Source organism: Eschrichtius robustus, chromosome 4 (genome assembly GCF_028021215.1).
Source record: "Eschrichtius robustus isolate mEscRob2 chromosome 4, mEscRob2.pri, whole genome shotgun sequence".
NCBI classification, from domain to species: Eukaryota; Metazoa; Chordata; class Mammalia; order Artiodactyla; family Eschrichtiidae; genus Eschrichtius; species Eschrichtius robustus.
In genome coordinates, this window is record NC_090827.1 from 31,160,276 (window position 1) to 31,181,703 (window position 21,428).

At 35.2% G+C, this 21,428-nt stretch overlaps 1 protein-coding gene across 6 annotated transcripts in view; it reads right to left on the reverse strand.

The window, feature by feature from the left end:
* Positions 1 to 2,208: 2,208 nt before the first annotated feature.
* UBE2D3 (ubiquitin conjugating enzyme E2 D3) overlaps positions 2,209 to 21,428 on the reverse strand; it is a 29,984-nt gene continuing 10,764 nt past the window's right edge. For 4 of the 6 annotated variants that reach the window (XM_068542520.1, XM_068542518.1, XM_068542517.1 and 1 more), the window contains exons 3-8: positions 17,241 to 17,304; positions 17,121 to 17,152; positions 10,405 to 10,482; positions 9,124 to 9,229; positions 6,774 to 6,867; positions 2,209 to 4,783 (exon numbers count right to left, since the gene is read on the reverse strand). In XM_068542520.1, coding sequence (XP_068398621.1) covers positions 4,738 to 4,783; positions 6,774 to 6,867; positions 9,124 to 9,229; positions 10,405 to 10,482; positions 17,121 to 17,152; positions 17,241 to 17,304 — 420 coding nt within the window. In that variant the 3' untranslated portion in view covers positions 2,209 to 4,737. Of the gene's footprint in view, positions 4,784 to 6,773; positions 6,868 to 9,123; positions 9,230 to 10,404; positions 10,483 to 17,120; positions 17,153 to 17,240; positions 17,305 to 18,329; positions 18,458 to 21,428 lie in introns of all 6 variants that reach the window. The other 2 variants (XM_068542521.1, XM_068542515.1) reach the window with 2 other exon arrangements.

Genomic DNA, 21,428 nt, shown 5'->3' on the forward strand with positions numbered 1-21,428 from the left:
GTAGATTCTGAAAAAAAAAAAAAAATTTAGGTAGAACTGACAGAACTGCTGTTTAATTTAGAAGTGTGAGAAATCAAGGTTAATGCCTAGGTTTTGGGCCAGTGCAACTAAAAGGTTTATACTTACTGAGGACAAGAAGAGGTATGGGCGTGTGTCTGTGTGTAGAAATCAAGCCAGTCATCCTTTAGACAGCCAGATGGGATGATGAATAGGAAGTTCCTGAATAGGAAGTTCAGGAGAAATGGCTGGTAGGTCAGCATATCACAATGGTTAGCTGTGTTCTTAAGCAACTAGGGCATGAAAGTACTTCATTGTTTGGCCTTACCTGACAATACTCAAATTTGATATGGTAAACAAGGAATCGAGGTTACATAGAGGCTCAGACAATAGTAAGAATGAAAAGTAGTTATTTCATAAAACCATTTTCTACAATACAGAAAAAAATTGAGGGCTCTTAAAATTTTTTTAAATACATAATTTCATCCAGAAAGTGTACAACTTGGGAAGAGATAATCGACAACGGAATGTTAAAACAACATATTCCATGTAAAAAAGCAACTATCAGGAGCACTGTGTACCAGTTATTCATTAAAAAAATTCTTCAAAACGAGGCAAAGGAACTAGTAGTTTAACAGTATCAGGAAAGAATGCAAAATATTGGTTAATTACTGGGGACCTGAAAAAACACACTCGGCTAACTGCAATCTTCCTAGAACTTTTTGACCTTTCAACACAAGTTCTTCCGTTACTTTTATTTTGGAGGGGGAGGGGGTGTCACGTCTTAAAATTCTGGTCCAAATACCCTGTTTATTTTTCCATTATACTGGGAGAGTAGAAAGTTTTAATAGCTACCTTAGGGTACGTTCAGTATCTTCTAAATTCAGTGAAGACTGCTAACACCCTTAACATGACATCTTACGTTTTCAAACCACCTCCCACAGCCCCCCAAAAGCTGCTTAGGCCACAGAATGAGAACAGGGCTCAAATCCCTGTTCAGCTAGGTATCTAGCCAACACTTAGCAGGAAAACTCTTGCACCTGGTTACTCATTTTAACTACTTGGCTATTGGCTGAATTATGCATACCCAGAATAAAGTTAGGTCTTAGTTATAAATTTGAATGTCACTGGGTTAGACTGTTACTCAAATTAGTTCACTGTAGGATGTTAATACATCTTAATATTAAGTAAACATGTATATCAACCCACAGTATTAAAAGTACTATGAATTTGTCATTGTTAGAAATGTAATACTTGGGCATACAATGTAACAAGTTCTCTTACAGCCATGAAACATCAAGAGTAAAATGAGTAAAATCATCATAGGGTCGGAAGTAACACTGCTGTAGTCTATTACAAGGGAGAACTAGGAACAGCCTTCACCTGGATGGTTTTTCAAAAAAGGCCACTGGGTACCATTCCATAGTTTCTCAATCAGTAGGCCTGGAGTGGGGTCTGATAACTTCCATTTTAGAGAACATCCCAAATGATACTGATTATTGCTGGTCTTGGGGTCACGTTTTGAGAATCACTGTCCTGAATTCTTTACAGACCATAGTTTTTGTTACAACTGTAAGAAATTCAAAAATAGAACTCACACACAGTATTAAGTTAAAGTGTGGATTTCATGTTAGCTGGAATTACCGAGTTAAGACCAGAGTGTCTTTAAACACAGACTTTAATGGTAACAATCCTTTAAGCTCTATTAACCTTAGCTATTACAAGTGTTATGCAGATGTCACTATTAGACAATATTTAGTGACTTGCACTGGGTTCCTCATAAAAGAGAGACAAATTCACTTAAAACTGTAATCAACAATCATTTAACAGTTTTGTTATGCCAACACAAAACATGGCTAATTTGAGTCACTTCCAAAATCACTAACACAGCATGATCAGTATCTGAAGTATGTCAACTAAGCCATTAAAAACAAAAAAAAAGTGAGTGTTTCACTACCCCTGAGACCACCAGTTAACTGTGGTTCATACTTTAAAAAACTGTGAGTACACCCACACAAGAAAGCAGAGTAGTAAGTTATTTTTTTTCTTTTAAATCTGATTATCACATTGCAAACCTGCCCAGGAATAAAAATGAGTCACTTAAAATATAATTTATCATTAACAGGTCAACTGGACTATAATCCCCATAGGTTAAGAGAAACTTAAGTATTTAAAATCTGAGTTATGCATTAAAAGACATAGGAAGCAGGAAGAACCAAAATCAATTTTTAATCTAACGATCACTTCAGTCCTATACATGGCACTAGTAATATATATGGGGGGGAAAAGGACAAATTCTTGGATTCTTTTGAAGGTTTCATTGCAGATGATCTCAAGTCCAGTGTTCATACATTCAAAAATGTTGGTTTTCCAGGTACTTTACTGTTCTCTTAAACCTGGAGAAGCCTTTATGGCTTATTCCCTTAGAAGTGACATACGAAATATAGAAAGCATCAAGTCAAAGATACAGAGAACTGGACACATCTACTAATCATTATGACAATAATTTAAGGAAGTCATCTCTATAAACACGTAAGGGCGGGCTGTCTATGGCTAAAAAGGTCAATTTGAAAGCCAATTAGGAATCCAGAAACTCTGACAAGTATGTTTTATTCATGGTTGGCTTTTAAGAAATGATATGCCTACTATAAAAGCTGTTATTTTGAGGGAATCTCAGAATTAATTATTCTAAAAATAGAGCCAAAAAAAGTTTCTTACCTTGTGGAGAGGTATGTTACTAATTTCTCATTTGTACTTTGAATCCAACAGTTTTAACAGTATGACATCTACCCTTGAGTTATTTTTAAAGCAAAAGATAAAATGAAAAATTCACTCATTGGAAAATTGTATAACTGGATTGATATTTCTCAATGAAATGCTTATTACAGAATTAACAAAGCCAAAACATCTTCGGAAGGCATGCATTTCACTTTCAGTTTAGAGAAGAACCTTAAGTCAATAAATCATGTCCAAACTACATATTAAAATGTTTATAAAAATCAAGCTTTAACATTTATTTTATATCTAACTTTCCACATCTGTGCGCAGACAAGGAATAAGATTGCACATAAGTGTAAGCAGTGCAAAAATGTGGAAGTGGAAAAGTCACAGATGTGCTAGAAATTGAATACAGGACTGTAAGAAAGCAATGGACAAATCAAAATAACTAGGAAAAAGTAATAAAACTATAGGGTCAGAATTAGGAAGGGTGAAGAATGATAATGCCCTTGTTACTACAGAAGTTAAATAAGTGGCACAGATAGCACTTGTCAAACAAAAAATAATCCAATAGCATTGACTTTTATTCATTCATGTTAAGTCACCTGAAATGATATCTGTTGCATTTAAATGCTCATTAATGTAAATGGCTGAACAAATTCATTTTAATGGATACTCACTCCATTAAAAAAAAAAACTCAATATCCCACATAGTTAAGTCACTTCAACATAGCCTTATGACAACTCCCACACCAAAACAGTACTTTATTTTGTAAATTTTGACCCATTATTACTCCCATGTTATGGTTTTTTCAGCTGTCAAGTGTACAAGGTGAAGAAAAAATTTAGTTAGATGGGGGTTGCACCTGGAAAATAAATTTCTTAAACTCCATATACACGTTTCAAAACTGCTGGGTCCCAAGTCCATCTATGAACTCCCGGGCTGCCAGTATCATGTGCAGCATACTAAAGCTACACTATCTGAATAGCTTATTAATTCTGCATAAATCAGGTCAATCAATGTGTCAACCTGTAACAGACTGCACACTTTTAACTGAACATGGCAAAATATTCACTCTCTAGAACTTTACATCATCATTTGATGTCAAACAATGAAGCAAATCCCAACAGTATATACAAAAAACAGCTTTGCATTTACAAAAGATTGTTTCCCATACTGATTAATCCAGGCAGCTAACTCATTGGTTTATGCAACTTTATTGAAGAAAAATAAATCAATTACTAGCAGAGCTATTAGTTGATCACTCATCCATTGACAACTTGCATCATTTATTCAGTGCTATATTAAACAGTGTATTGGAAGATAGATTAACTAATAGCTCCAAGCCTCCTAACAATTTAAATGAAAATTACAAAATGTTTGAGACCCTATTTTGGAATACAAAGGGTGTTTGACTTCCAATTTCCATTCTCTGTAGAACAAGAACAGGTCATTCCTTTATTGACATGCATAAAATACATCACATTTTCTGTTCTGCTGATGCTATAAATTCAATACCAATTCTCCAGCCACATCAGTTATGAGCATAAAGTATATCATGTAACCTCAAATCTCTAACAGTGGAAGGCTTAAACACGAATGGATGCTGCTAGAATAATGCTGCTTCCTTTGATGTGACAACTCAGCATCCATCTCCCTCCCCCTCTGATGATTCTTCAGCATGTTAGAGCAGTGAGGAATGGTTTTAGTCTCATAACCAAGTTAGAGTGAAGACATTGGCCACATAATACACATGCTCCATTTTTAAAAAAATTCTGAATCTTGGGCAACTGTTCTCTTGTAACTACTTTACAGTTTCTAAAAGCAGTTATTGTCCAAAGCTGGAAGAGCTTAAGTCTTCTCAGATGAGCATGTGAATGAATGGAGGGAGGTAAACAAAAAATAAAATTAAAAAAGATGAGGTCTGATAGGGGAGCAGCCGGATAAGAAAATCAAAAAAGGAACAGTAATTTAAAGTTTATTCCAGCTATAATGCAGGTTATTCTGACTTTAAGGTAGCATCACATGGCATACTTCTGAGTCCATTCCCGAGATATTCTGTTGTACCTGTAAATAAAAAAGATGTTATTTAAAAAGTTAAAATAATTTTTAATACTTAAAAGGGAAGGAAAGAATCTATTTTACCTCTAGACTCATCAGGGAGTCACCTTTAATGGCTATGATTAGAATAAAGCCAACAAGGAAGAAAAAGCACTGGTACTCAAAGCAATGTAGGAAACGAGAACTTTATGCTTCAATACAATGTCCTAATACACTGAAAGTAGTATTTTAATAAACACATAGAATGACTAACAAAAATCAAAGACCTTTTCTGTCTCCTACCACTGAGCTAATGTTCTATTAGAAACTCTACAATTAGTATCCATTCCAACAAATTTTAACATTTAAAATTTTTTTTACAATTCATAAGAACAGCAGATTCTGTACATCTATAGCAATTTCCATTAAAGCCAGACCAAACAATGAACTAAAACATTTTGATCTGAATCCTAGACTTTGAAAAGTTACTTCACCCTGGGTATTACCAAAAGAGACAATGCCTTTGAGACTTCGGCACAGGCAGAAAAGTAAGACACTGGGTAAGGTGATAAAAGAGCAGTAATTTTCAAGACGAGGTGGGTGTGTCATGTGTTAATCAAAACCATGTGTTACTTTTTAAAGTGTGGTGATTGGCGCTAACAAGCCCCACTTGAGACCTGATAAATGAGACTCTGGGAGTACAACTGGGGGCATCTTTGTTTTAAAAGATCAACAGGTAATTCACACATGAGCAAGGTTATTTATTACTCAGGAAGATCACTAATACTGATAAAATGCTATCAATTTCTCCTTGTATTACAACCATGCCACAGGCTACTTACCCGAACAAATAATGAAGTGATAACTTTAAGAAACAAATATATAAAAAGGGCATAGGAGAACTTTTGATTTATATTTACAGTTTGACCTCTATAAAATATTAACTAACTTCATTTCAAACCGAGAACTAAACATAGTTCAACCATTTTTCTAACTTTAACATATAAACATTCTTTCCCCCAATTCATGGTTACCTCATTTAAGGATACCTCTTGTAGAGCCAGCACTTTAAAACAAAGGTTTTTATTTAGCATACGGGGAGCCACAAAGTATAGCTGACACTAATGCATGCTTGTCAGTAATGAACATTTAGTATAGATGGTGAGGCTTGAAAGTGTTTCTCCCTTACATTGTTATCTCTTGGCAAAATTTTAACCAAGTTACCACATTCCATATAGTACTGAAGTTTAAAATATACCAATTTTAAAGTTAAAATTTAAATACTGTAGTAGTTTGAAAAAGAAACTAAATTTTTCTTTTCTTACTGGTGCTAGATAACTGGTTTGCCATGCAAAAATACTCTCAAGCAATAATGACTATTGGGTATACTTTCACGCTAAACAGAGATCAAGCAGTTAAATGTACAGTTTTCAGAAAACTGCCACATCTGTTACCTTTTGTTAGTTAATACAGTGCCTTAACGCATGCAGCACTCAAGTGCTGGCAGTACCATGAATAAGCGCACCATAGAGTGCAGATCCTCTTACCCTACAACATAGCGTATTTCTCTGTCCACTCTCTTGCTAACCTATTGTACCTAATTGAACAAGTATACTTAGCATTAATTATAACATACAAGTTATGATGGTAAAGTTGTACATAAAGAATTCAATATATAAAAAATTTAAACCAAATTTTTACAACAGTACCGATATTTTTTTTCAAAAACACAATTGGGGTGAAGAAAAAATACCTTTCTTCCTCAAAACAAAGTGACAAAACGTTGAACATGTTAGAAAAATAAAACATTTTAGATGGGCTATTTATTGCCACATAAACCAAATTTTAAAAAAAAATCACATTTCAATAACTGGCTTTCTACACATTTCAACTATCATCTTACCAGAAATAAGCATCAAGTCTTCTAGGCGTTGCCACGACTTACAGCAAAGTGTAAGCCTAACTTATTAAGAAAAGCCACTTTTTATACTGTTTTCTTAAACTAGTACATACTTACTTATCTCTGTCTGTTTTATAGATCCGTGCAATCTCTGGCACTAGGGGGTCATCTGGGTTTGGATCACATAGCAGTGAACAAATGGATAAAAGAACTGGAAGAAAACAAATGCTTGTTACCCATCATCAGGAATTTGGATAAATACAAGTATTTAAAAACATGTATTATAAACCTCAATCTTCAAAAGATTTTTATTAGTTTATATCTTAGTCTCCATAAGACAAAGCTTTACAGAGATTCTGCTTTATAGGAGACAAGTTCCTGGTAGGTAAGAAATACTAAAAACAGATCTTTGCTGGCATCAAGTTTACTGATTAGATATAAAAATCTGCCAAAATCAGGGGTTCTAAGGTAGTAAAATGATGCCATATTAGTTTATATTACTATTTTTTTTTTTTTTTTTTTGCTGTGCTGCAAGCCATGTGGGATCTTAGTTCCCCAACCAGGGATCGAACCCGTGCCCCCTGTAGCAGAAGCGCAGAGTTCTAACCACTGGACCACCAGGGAATTCCCTGTTATTACCTTTTAAAATAGTTAAGTGGTATAAGAATTTAAGTAACTGGAGTTTCTTGGTACTCTGCGGGGTGGGGGGACCTTGAATAAAAATATCTGGGGAAAATCTGTGCAGTATTATTCTTAGCTGTTTGTCATGATAAAAAAATCCACTTTCTGTCCTGCTCTCGGGGGAGTTTCACAAAAATTCACAACTGCCCCCAATGACTGTATGCTTTGTCTCCCTGAATTTATAAGGCAGAGACCATATCCCAGGAGTATTGGTTAAATTTAACAACGTCAAGATCTATTACTAAGTGGGCCTTCAACTCTAGCTCTTACCCTGCCCTGTTCAAAATATCAACTTAAAAGATGCCAAGCATCATGGAACATGTACCTAATTCATTCTGAATGTCTGTTATGTGCCAGACACTGTGCAAGGTTTTTATAAAAGTTTAAGATATAAAAGCTTAAAATGGTCAAAAGACAACATTATTATCGCACATATAATTTTAAACCCAAGTGCGGGGGCAGATATAAAACTAAACCCATTTATAGAAGAAGTGTTCAGTATTACAGTGCATTCCCAACGATGGTTAAAAAAATAACCTGGAACCTAGTATTAACGCTTTCTTAATACCAGGTATCTGGTGTTAAGAGAGCCTGATCTGAAAAGAAACTTGAAAGTATCCAAGAGGGTGAAAAATAGGCCTAAAATTATGCCGCACTTGAAAGAATTACAGCAGCATTCACCCAAATTGTTTTTGTTTTTCCCCGCAAAAAGTACTTCCAATCAAATAAAATTTTGGGAACACTACACAGTCCCTTTAAGGAGATTCAAAAGCACTGTACAAGCATATGAGAGACTTTATGATGTCCTGCCTTAAAAACCAAATGAACAAAACCAGTTTCACGTTGCATTTACCATACTCATAAAAATAAAACTTTTGGTAAAACACTATTAACTATTTCAAGAAACAATCTGGGGAATGCTGCAGTAAGTACTCAGCCAGAAATTGAGAATGCTTCGAGTTAGCTGCTATCCTCAAATATCTGAAATACTGTCATAATTAGCAACATTAAAAACTAATTTTGTGTACTAAGGAATGCTAAGCCAACACCAAAAACTGAAAATCACTAAAAGGCAGACTTCCTTCCCATTAAGTAGTTTTGTGTTAGATGATTTTATTTGTGGGGTAAAAGCGACATAAAAGCCACCAGAGTCATTCAAAGAGTAAGAGATGCAGAGACACTCCATCTCCATCTGGGATATTGACATGGAGACTGGACAACCTATTAAAGATGTCACATAATGGATCCCTATTAAAGTAGAAGAGCAGAATTTATCTACAGACCTTCCCAAGACTATACATTTTAGACTATTATTAGGTAGGAACAACCTACCATGACCACAAAACACCTAACTAAAGGTTTTTTAAAAAGGTTTTTTATCTAAAAAATAATAAACACAGGAAAGCAAAATCACAGTTTTTCTATAAGAAAGCACAAGTTTCAAAAGCTCTATTAACTTTCGGTATATCATTTTAGCTAAAAGGCAACAAGTGAATGAGATGTGCAGGTGGCTTGGGATTGAAAAATACTGCAGAATCAATTAAAATAAACGTTGCTACTGTTATTTGCAAATAATGCCCCCCCATTTGAATGTTAACTTCTTCCCACAAAATGTTTTTAAATCAATACTGCTAAAAGAGCAAAAATGATGTAACTTCTTGTTCCTTTCCCCACCTTTATCAAAAACTTGTCATTATAAAAATACTCAGGAAAGTAGGCTCAAAAATGAAACTCCTTTACCTATTAGAAAATCAGCCTCTCAAGACTTTCTCTAAAACTATTTTACCTTTAGAAATAGTTAAAGCAGGAGACCACTGTGATCTTAGAATATCGAGACAAATGCTGCCATTACTGTTAATATTTGGATGATAAATTCTTGTTGTAAATGCAACCTAAAAACAAAAACAAAAACAAAAACTTTAGGTATTTTTCCCAAATAAAAACAAGCACCCTAAACTCTGGCAGAAGACTTTAGCAAGACTCAAAATACTGTTAAAATTCTAAAAAATCAAATAGCTAAAACCTAATTAATACACTTAAAAGGACCAAATATTACAGAAACTGGTTTCTATATTCTGACCAAGATCCCTCAGGGGCTCCCCTATTTTTAATTAAATGGAATATACAACTTTGGGGCAAAAATTTTATTGTCAATGATATAGTGGGTTGTTCTGAAGGTTAACTTTTGGCCCTACCATATCATGAGTATCAAAGAGCCATTTGAAGGGTATTTAACATTCACTTAAAAATAAGAAACTTCCAAATGTAAACCAAAACACACAGGCCAGCTCATTTAAGGCATCGAGTTACAAAGGTATGTATTTGAGCCTCCATTTCCACTGTACATAAAAAACACAAATTTGAATATCACAAAGGCATTTCATCTAAAATAACTGTCACATTGCACCTGTAACTGTGAAGATAGTTTTAGTGACGTGCCAATGTTCTATATATACTGTCTTCCATAGTTATTCATATAGCTTGAGTTTTATCTCTTATCGCTCTGAAAAGTTAAGGACCACATGCTTTTAATACCTATAAACCAGTCACCCCAGTGCATTAAGCAACTCTTGAGTTCTGATAAATTTACTGTTACGCACGCAAGCTCAAAGCCCAAAATGTATTACAGTCTGTCGAAACCCCAATACAAATAGGGTATAATTTGTAACAATATGTGAAAATGCATACTGAAGTTGGATATTTGGAAGTATTGTACATTAGGGGTAATAATCCAAATCTGTATAAGCACAATAAAGGAGAAAATAAAAAAAGCTTTCACATGGTATATTTGAGCCTTGCAACATTAAGGATAAGGCAATTCTCACCTCCATTTACAAAGTTCAAATCCAGATTTAGCTGCTCTTTTAACTAAAGGTTAAGAGTCAGCATTCAACATCAGTGATTCAACTCAATATATACATTCAGCCTCAATTATTCTTATTCACTATACATTCATATCAATTCAGCCTTGACTTACACAGAACCCTAATTTCTAAGAATTAGAAATTCTTATTTCTGGAATAGAACACAAATCTATACTCACAGATTTGGGGGGGGAAATACTTGCCTTAGGTGGTTTGAAGGGGTAGTCTGTAGGAAAATGAATTGTCAAAAAGAATACACCGCCTTGATATGGGCTGTCATTCTGTGAAAAGAAAAATATGCTTAACTCTGCTATTTTAAATGTTATTGCTAGATAATTCATGTAACATTTCTATTTTCTAAGCATTTCTCTAATATGAAGCAAAATTACCTATTTACACTGCAAGAGTCCAAATTATTCCACAATGAAGTTCGTATTAATGAAAAATCACAATATTTACTATAGAACAATGAACCCTAATTTACTTAGATCCTACTTTATGTAAGTAAAGAAATTTAGAAAAAATTACCCAGAAACACAAGGTTCTAGACCCCAACTCTCACAAAGTATACTTAGCAATAAAAGTCTACGTAATAGTACCAAATTATAATTTGAAAATATAAGCTTACATTTATTTGTAGAATATTTCTTCTAATGATAGTCATATATACACAAATGGCTTTGTACCTCAACAGGCTATTCTGGTTACTGGCAAACCAAAAAGTTAGGTCTTATAGGTAACGTAACAACTCCCTTCAATAGGAGAAGTAGAACAGAAACAGAATATGTTTTTAAAGAAAGTTTAGTTCCCAATTGGCTCCTCAAAATTCTCATTTAAAAACCATGAAGTCTTGGGACTTGCCTGGTGGCGCAGTGTTTAAGAATCTGCCTGCCAATGCAGGGAACACGGGTTCAAGCCCCGGTCCAAGAAGATCCCACATGCCGCGGAGCAACTAAGCCCCTGCGCCACAACTACTGAAGCCCACGTGCTTAGAGCCCATGCTCCGCAACAAGAGGAGCCACCACAATGAGAAGCCCACGCACTGCGATGAAGACTAGCCCCCGCTCGCCACAACTAGAGAAAGCCCGCGCGCAGCAACGAAGACCCAATGCAGCCAAAAATAAAAATAATAAATTAAAAAATAAAAACCATGTAGTCTTTTCTTCAAAAGCACACTACTGAGTTCTCTACAGCCAATCAATACACAGGATTACTTGATTTGGAAAACTGTGGAATGTTTGTCTGTATTTCAACAGAAAATACAAAATTTTAAGCTATATTACCACTTTTTCTCCTTAGCTGTCTTGCTCACTTTTGAGTATGAACAACTCCTCAGTAAATAAATACTGTACAATGTTAGTATGAAGTAACATTTGGGAGAAACTTGCTAGTATTTTACATTTAATTTATTAACCAATAAAAGGAAAAAGACATTGTTCCCATTTTATGAGTTGAGTAAAATAGGACTTGAAATTACTTAGTGAAGTGTACAATTGGTACACGATAGAACCGGGATTCAAACCCAGGTCTTCTGAAGACCACTGCTCGACTCGGATCAAAGAATGACGACAAAAGATGGTGACCCAGTCAAGGATTTTAAGGTCAAAGTTTTTTTTTTTAAAAATAGGGATTGCATAATTGTCTCTGGATATGCAGAGCCAACCTGAAGACGTGTTTGAAAATTTGCAGTAATTGAGTTATTACCAACACCTATTCCTCTCCATTTGAGTGAGGATATATACAGCACTAATATGAGCCTTTTTCTATGCCCACTCTGTATGTGAGGCAAATAACCTTCACAGGTCTGACGCTTTAAGTTCATTTAATCCCCAGACCTCTGTAAAATAACTAAACATTAGTTGAATTACTTTAACTCCGCCGTTCTATTTACTAAGTATATGTAAGGGACACAGAACAATTTCTTATCTTGATGAGCTTACAGTCTGGTAAAGAGACATACAGTGAAATGTTATAGCTATTATGAAAAATGAACAAGGGTATTATACCTGGGTTTTAAAGGAGAAAGGTCAACTTACTGATAATCAAGTTCAAAGAAACATGACTATTAAATGGAAGTACTACTCTTTAAATAAGTCTTTCCTACTCCCAAGTCCCTCCTTTTCATAGTGCCTACAAAAAATTTTAATTCAAAAAACTAAGACTGCAAAACAGCATCTGAGAAGTATAGAAAAACAAATCAAAGCAAGGCACCAGAATGTGATCCGAACTTATTAGACCAATATATCATTGTTAAATAATAGCGCTACATTAACTGGAAATAGATGCTTCAAACAGCATACCCTTTTATAAAATAGGCTCATACTGAAGATATATGTTTGTACTGAGTACAGTTAACAATTTAAGGGTAAACCCCAAAACATTAAGTTTTCATTAAAGCCAATTCCAAAAGTTCTGTTTAAGCTTTCATTCCAAGTTTCATACAATCAAGCACTATATCTGACTGTCTCTTAAAGGCAGTCTAACAGTGAGATTTAGGCAAAGCCAAATTTCATTTCACTTTTTCAAAAAAAAAGAACTTACAGAATGAAAATATTTCAATGTTACAAATTAACACTAAAATTCCAGCAAATAGAAGAGGAAAAACTGGTAAAAACCATACATGATCTAAAGGTAACCAAACTACGTCATCTAAAAAATTGAGGCTCTATATCAAATTTACCATAAATTGACAGCAAACAAATACACCAAGAAAAAAAAAGGAATACACTGATCAGCAAATTGACCCCATCTTAGAAATCCAGAATACATATTGTATCTCTTTTTTAGAAACCTTCTACCCTGGTTTTGCTCAAATTTGTCCAAGTTGCTCCTCCCTCAGTGTCTGTACTTTTGCCCTACAGCAACTATAATGTATTGGTATTCCTACGGATCCATCTTCTGCTTCTATCTCCTGTCCCACACTTATTTTGGTAACTCTGGAATCTATCTCCGGTGTAGTTATTCATTCCAGGACATATATTCAAATGCCTATTGAATATTTCTACTTGGATGTCTCATGTGTCAAAGACTCAAACCACAATCGTAAAGCCACAGACTAGGATCTCATCATTGATTCTTTCCCATCTCCTCACAGTAGTTACCAAATGTCAAAGACCCTTGAAGTCTCCTGAACCAGACTCCTCTCCTTTATACCCACTGCTTTAGTTCGAGATCTTACTATCTTTTGTCTACATTATGGCAGTGGTTTACTATTGGTAGTATTCCTGCCTTCACTCTGGCTTCCCTCCAATTTATGCCTCACCCTAATGCTGAAGTGGTCTTTTCAAGGTCCAAGTTACTCTCCAGCTTGAAATCTAGCACAGCTTTCAAGATTAAAGTTCAAACTCCTGTGCTTTAATGATCTGATTTCCACCCATCTAGTTAGTCTCATCTCCCACCTCTTCTCCAGAATACACTCTCTGTATTGCACATAAAATAAGTATGTTTCACATCTCCTTTTTCTCCTGTTTCTTTCCCTACTTGGAATATTCTTCCTTACCCACAGGACCCTACCTATACTGTAAGGTCCATCTTGTGCTTAAATGTCTTAAAAAAGATAAATTAAAAAAGATAAATACAGCCCTCCCTTTAGTACAAACTGCAGGCTGTCCTTTTTAAAATATCTTGTTCTGTACACTATTATCCAACATAATTTTAACTTCCGTATTTGTATTTTCCTCTTACACTAGACTATAAAGCTCCTTAAAGAGTAAGGTACTAAAGAGGAGTTTTCACATATTATTAGCCTTTGCAGGAAAAACATAATAAACAACATAAATTGAAAAATTCACCCTTATGTAACAATAAAACAATACCCACTGCTTTAGTTCAAGATCTTACTTCAGATGGACCAAATATTTTACTTCAGATGGTTTTTGTATCTGATTCTGCTCAGGCTGCCAACAGTTACATTATTCACAGATACGGTACTTTCTTCTATGGCTATGTATCATAGATTAGATGGAAGTTAATGTGGTTCTCAAAATAATTTCAACAATGTCTTTCTGCCAGCTCCATTTACAATTTAAAAAAGGCAAGCACATAAATATCAGAAACAATAGGTAAGGAAGTTAGTTTCTCCTCACTGCATCAATTCTTCATGGAAATTTCCCTTAACATAGCACAAAATAACCAACAAAAGTTTAAAAACCACATAATGAGCAACACTCTGCCACCTTCTTTCAACGGTTTATTTTTATCGGCATTTGTGCTTCCGCAGTATCTTGCCTTCGGAAAGAACAAGCTAGCACGTAGTTTTTAAGAACCAAGCATTTTTGTTCAATCATCAAGAACATTTCCTTACTATAATCCACCAAAATCCAATAGTAACTCTGTCATGAAACCTGAATTAGATGCTCCACACCTTAGAAAGTCAGAAATCTTTAGTTCTGTGACACTGCCATCACTTTGACCCAAGAAGCACTCCAAAGCAAATGTAATTTTGTTAACGTTTATTCTTCCAGCAAATCTGCAATTTATGGATTGTTATGCCACCACTAGCCCTACTGTTTTGGGTCACATCTGCATGCCACTTAGGGTAGGCATACTAACAAAATAATATTATCTAATCAAACTGTGACGTTCTGTCATAAAGATGCAGTCAAAAGCCAAAACAGCACGGTTGTTTCATTGATACACTTCATAGTAAGGATAATTGTTAACCATTTACAAGCTGGCATCTAAACTGAGGTGCTTACTTACAAAGCGTGCAGTTAAAATCTGCATTTTGGGTGAGTTTTTATAACTTTTGACTCATTCCTGAAATTACCCAACAGTGAAAATTAACCTCCTTAGAAAACAAGTACATTTCAGAGACTAATGTTACTAAAGCAGAACTGTGCTATTATGGTATAAATATATTTTTTGCTCTTGTTAATCAGGGAGTACTTAAATAGTTCTGAAAATCAAATATTTGTTTTCAAAAGCAGAAAACTGCTATTCCTTTATATTAAAAGGTTGCTGAAAAAAATTAGCAAAGCATAGCCATAATCTGAAATACATATAAATGAAAAATGTTTCCTGAAAATAAAAGCAAATTAACAGCTGAAAAATTCTTTAGGATAAGCAATCTTCTATTCTGTGGAAAATTACTAACAAACTCCTCAATTATGCTTCACTTTGATTTACTATAGGTGTATTCCTTACCTTTTGGAAAGGAATAAATAAAATAACGAAGTCTCAAAAGTCTAGCAGAAAAACATTACACTGATTTAAAAGAGTTGGTTTATTATGCACACCATCCAATTTTAAGTCCTGACTACCAACTCTTTTGTGCTTTATTAGTACAGACAACTAATTTTTATAATGAGACTATCTTAAAGCACTCTGAATCAAAGATGAGCTTTATTTGGTATAGATATGGCAAGGCATTTTACTGAATTCTTTGCTTTGAAAATTGGTGATCTATAATGGGAAAATTCTAGAAGTTGCAACTGTAAGTGCCTAAGTGGACCTGGTAGAAATTGTGGCAGACACACATTTTCTGAAGAAAGGAGGTAGCTGCTACTCCACCCCACGCTTGTAGAAGGAGGGTCTAGTCAGAGGGTTTTTATGTGAAGACTGTCAATGTGTAAAACACTGTGTGGGCCGGGACCTCCCTGGTGGTCCAGTGGTTAAGAATCCACGCTTCCGCTGCAGGGGGCACGGGTTTGATCCCTGGTCATGGCCAAAAAATAAAACTTTGTATGGGCCAAACTGGGTAAGCCATGAGTTACTTAACTAAGTGTATTTAAGGGGGGGCGCGAATCACAGTTTTGTCACCAATTAGACAAAAGCAAGCACTTAAAACAGTAAAAATAGACCTTGAGGTAACTGGAAACAACCCTGACTCTGTAGTTTTTTCATTAGGATCTCAATCACAGACACATCTCAAATTGTTAAACTAAATATCGGGCACCCTCCATGTGATTTACAATCAGAACTGCTGAATGAACACTTGCTAAACCAACCCACCCACTGGCTAGCTTTTTTTTCCAAGGGCATTTCTTCTTTTAGAATTAGAAATATCTACTTACTGACCATTATCTCACCTAATACATTACTGCCAGTTATGTTGAGATTAAAATACCAAAAGGGGGAAGAAAGCAGAAAATTCAGTAACACACACACACACCCCTCAGAATAGAAATCCTTAGGTACCTTCCAAGCCAAAAAAAATGTTAAGTATTGTTCAAGATACAGTCTTACCCCAGGATGTTTTACTGTGCTCTAATTCTGTGAAAACTCTTAGATGGTATCCATAATTCTGAATATTCAATTATCCAGCACATACAGTTTCTTATCTACCCAGGATAGAAAGGAATTTTGCTGTATTCAAAATGTCACTTTCTAAGGACTTCCCTGACGGTCCAGTGGTTAAGACTCCACGCTCCCAATGCGGGAGGCATAGGTTCAATCCCTGGTCAGGGAACTAAGATCCCACATGCCGCATGGCATGGCCAAAATAAAATAAAACAAAATATCACTATCTACCTAAAAATATTCAAATTTTACATGAAACTAAAGTTCTATAAAAACTCAAATATCAAAATAATACAATTAAGCTAGATTTTAGGTAGCTACACGAAGAGAGTAAGATCTTTGAGTAATATCATGGTACAGCCAGAAAACTAATGGGCTATAAGTCAGGAAGCTCTGTGACAATACTTTACATTGCTATGAAAGAAAATAAGATTGGAAGAGATATTTGATAGATCATAGAAAAGCTATACATACTCTACAACCTGAACACAGGGACAGACACTTAACAGTATACTTAACTAATGACCAATTGTTTCTTTCAAAAGCAGTGCAACAACCATAGCATATCTCAAATAAAATTACAATGTAATAAAATAAAGCTAAAGGCTTAGTTAAAAATTACTAACTACATCAATGCTGGATTTTAATTAAAAGCAAAAACTTAATTCTCAGTACTTACAGGTCCCATAATTGTGGCTTGCCAATGAAACACTAGAAAAAGAAAACACTCTTGTTATTATCTAGAAATACACAAGCTTTTTCGAAACTAACCATAAAAATCAACTTGAAAATTACTTACTATCATCCCCAACTGGACCTGCAGAACATTGTGCTGGAGGGTCACGGGCCAAATCACTAAGTTCCTACACCAAGACAGAAAATGCTGGATCATGTAACCATAATAGAAAACACAAGCAAGTAAAGACAGTCGTCTGCTTCCAGTTATTTTTACACCATTCTTTAAGAGACATATAATCACAACTTACATCAACAATACATTCTATTAGGAAAGAAAACATAAGTAACCCTAGTCCAGTTTCTGGGACACACTAGGCACAGTTATTTTATGGACACATACCAAGACAATCATCTCGGCTAGGGGTTCATAAAAGCACACACACACATCGCTATGAAGTTCTACCGCAGGCATACACCTTGTTTTCCCGTGCTTCAGGGATACAGGGTGGGGGTGGGGGTGGAGGGGGGTTTGTTTTGTTAAAACAAACGGAAGGTCTGCGGCTACCTGTGCCATCTTCCTAACAGCACCTGCTCACTTCGTGTCTTTGTATCATATTTTGATAATTCTTGCAGTATTTCAAACCCTCTACCAGTAAAGAAAGATTACAACTTGCTGAAGATCCAGATAATTAGTGTTTTTTAGTAATAAAGTATTTTTAAATTAAGGTACATTTTTTAAGACATAATGTTATTGCACACTTAATAGACTACAGTAGTGTAAACATTAACTTTTATACGCACTGGGAAACCAAAAAAAAGTGACTTGCTTTATTGTGATATTCGCTTTATTTGGGTGGTCTGGAACCAAACCCTCAATATCTTTGAGGTGTGCCTGTACATGAACAAAAGCTGTCCTCTTACAAAATGAAAAAGTTGTAATCAGACACCTTCCTAGGTTAAGAACTTAGGGCAGTTATCAACATTCATGTTATTTGCTGAGCTTTCAGACCATCTCAGAGGCTCTGTCTTAAATACTGTCTGCTGTCTTAAATACTCTGCTTTTTCTGAACCACACTACCCAGTGACCACATTTTCTCCTTAAAAAATCTCTCATGGGGCTAGGTAAGTACCCCTTTTGGTTTTATCTCCTTATCCCTCAATTCAACCTTGTCTTTTACTCAACATTGAGTACATGTCTGGAAAAACCTACCTCTCCAGGTAGAAAAGCATTTTGCTCTTAGCAAAACAAGCAGTATCCACAATTCCATTTGACCTTATATTTCCAACGTAAGTGTAATTTAGCCCTTCCATGACTTATGCATAATCCATATGGATAATCTAGTAAGAAAACAGAGTTGCTTCTTTACAAGTTTAAAAAAATTTATGATACAGCTTTATCTCTATATACCTATGTATAAATTCCTACAGTACAGGGATTTATAGACCTTTGAGATAATAATGGACTTCTAAGAAAAAGGTGGGGAATACACTGCAGGAAGACAGAGCAAATATTTGCCTTTATTATGGTCAAAATAATGCACTTCAGAAAACAGCCAATTGTTCAGGAATATCAGTCTAGATTCACTCCATTAAAACAAAGATCAATGCAGAAGAACTGTCCTTGGGGGGGGTAATCATTTTGCAATATACATGTATCAAATTATTATGTTGCGCATCTATTACGTTATATCTCAAAAATAAAACTGGGACAAAGGAGTGCCTTGATATACTTTGCCAATTTGCTTCTGAATCTCAAACTATGACTGCTTATAAGGTTATCAAGGCAGCCAGGGAATCCCAGGAGTCACAATCTTAAGATGATAGGAAGATCAGATCAGACTTTTATGCTTGCCCATGTAAATATACCTCATTTGTTCAACATATTTAAAGAAAGGGGGAAAATTCATTCCAAACACTTAGATTCTGATCAGTACTAACTACAGAAGCTCTTATCCCAGAGTTAAGCAACTAGTTACAAGAAACTGAAACTATGTACAGCTTTCGCTTAGAACTGAATCATAGTTTTTTGAGTAAAAAAAATATACTGGCAGCTTGAACTAATCAACTATCCAAATGACTTTTTCATAGGCCAGATCAACTCTCATAAAGCATTTATTTGCATTCCATGATCAGCCACTTTATTATAATGGCAAGCTACTTCAATACCATCTCAAGATATATACTTTATTGCAGATAAGGATTGAGCATAGTCTAACTGATATGAAGAGAACTTTTTTCCATGTTCCAAAACTTATTTAACAAGTTCTGTTGTTTAAATGATCCACCAAAAAAAGATAAACCAGAAGCTAACTTATGCAGGCTAACTTCCTCTGCCGGAACATAAGGGCCCAAAGGAGTCTATTTTAAGATTAAAAACTTACCTGTTCCAAACCACCCTCCCCGCTTTCCTACAAAAGATGTGATAAAGATGTGATAAAGATAAAGATGTGAACTGTCAAAAATGCTACTAAAACCAAACACAAACTTGCACATACAATTCAAATGCTCAAATACAGCATCATGAAACAAGGACAATGAATATGCACCTCCCTCAATACGGATCATCAGTCTGGAGTCTCACTTTTAATCCAATTTAGACCCACTATTTCCTAGGCTTATTTCCTCATCTCTAAAACACAACAGAAATGCCTGTTGTTACAGAACTTTTGAAAGAATGAATAAGATAAAGTACTTCAGCACACTATCTGGCATATAATGTATTAGGTGCTCAGCAAGCAGACCACCCACCTTGAAGGCAAGATTTCCTAGATAGGCACTCAAATCACTTGTTTACTAAACAAAAGCAAAACTGCTTTATGAATAGGCTACTTATTATAGCCTTAGTTTATTTAAATCTTTTGCCTATGTGATGAATTTTTATGCTTAGTTGTCTATAACATACTCTTCTAGCAATTATATGGCTCATGCTATGATATACATTAATAATACAAGGTCAGCAATTCGTGGGCTATCTGTGGATAGGGTTTTAAAGACACCATGTTATTGAGTCGTATGAAATTACTAATACTTGACCATTTCTGAACTGCAATTTCATGTGGTTCTACCTAAAACTGTCTGGTAAGCATGTGAACTCAAGTATTACTAAAATGAGTTTCTTACACGGACCTACCCCAAATTTATGTACTTTTCTGTACTTAAACACTTTTACATATGTTAATGATAAGAAAAATACCTAGCATTTTTAAATAAAAAAGTAATTTAATGATAGGTGGTCTAACAAAATACCCAAGTGATGTTGAAACAACTTCATAACGTTCAGGAATCTATAAAGCTGACCTAGAATATATCAACATCCTACTTCGAAGTTGCACATTTTATGAAAAATCTCAGAAAACATTTTTTAACGAGTCTTCCTGCACATGGACATCTTTGAATCACTCAGCCTTTATATGCTGACATTTTCACTCCTTTACAGTGAATGTATAATTTCAGAGAGCACTGAATTTCAGCTCTTCACTCCCGTAACTTCAGGCTCTTATTCCCCTCAGATAATTTCTAAATGCCTTATTTTCCAAGTTCTCCATGACTAAGACACCTCTTAAGTAATACTCAAAGATCTAATATTCGGCCAAGTATGTACCAAAATCGACTTTAAAGACAACATAAAAAAATGACCTAAAGTAATTTTAAGAATCAAAATATCTTTTAAATCATATACCAGCACTTACCTCAAAGATGCCAACTAATTCTCATGACATTATTATGTCCATAGCAAAAGCAAATAAGATATAAGAATATCTTGGCAATGAAAAAATATGAGAAAAAGCATAATAAGTCATCTCAGATGCTCTTCCATGCACCACTGTCTACTCAAACCCTCTTCTCCTACCTTCCTGGACACGCTTTTCTCATACTCCACACGTATGATTGTAGTGTTGGGGTGACTGTCAGCCACCATTAACCAACTACTCAGAAAGGGTAATCATAGCATTTTGTTCGCTCTATCCCTACCCAAGATTTTCAAATTGAAGCTGGAAAGGACACTTTTTCCTTCTCTAATCAGGAGCTGTAAGGATGTGACCCAGAGCTACTGGCAGGCATATGCCCTGAAATTACATGGTGAGTCCAAAGAAAAAGGGGCCACATTAGGCAGCAGAGATAAAGAACTAACTTGGCATACAGATACACAATGTCAGTTCCTGAGGTTGTAGCTTGCTCTAATTCCTACAGTTACTGCTTTGATTGTTAACCACCCCAGTTTTCTTCAAGGGGCAGGGGCAGCAAAAACAGAGTAAGGAGGGATCCACTCTAAGCAGAGTGCTACCTGGGCCCCATTACCAATTATACA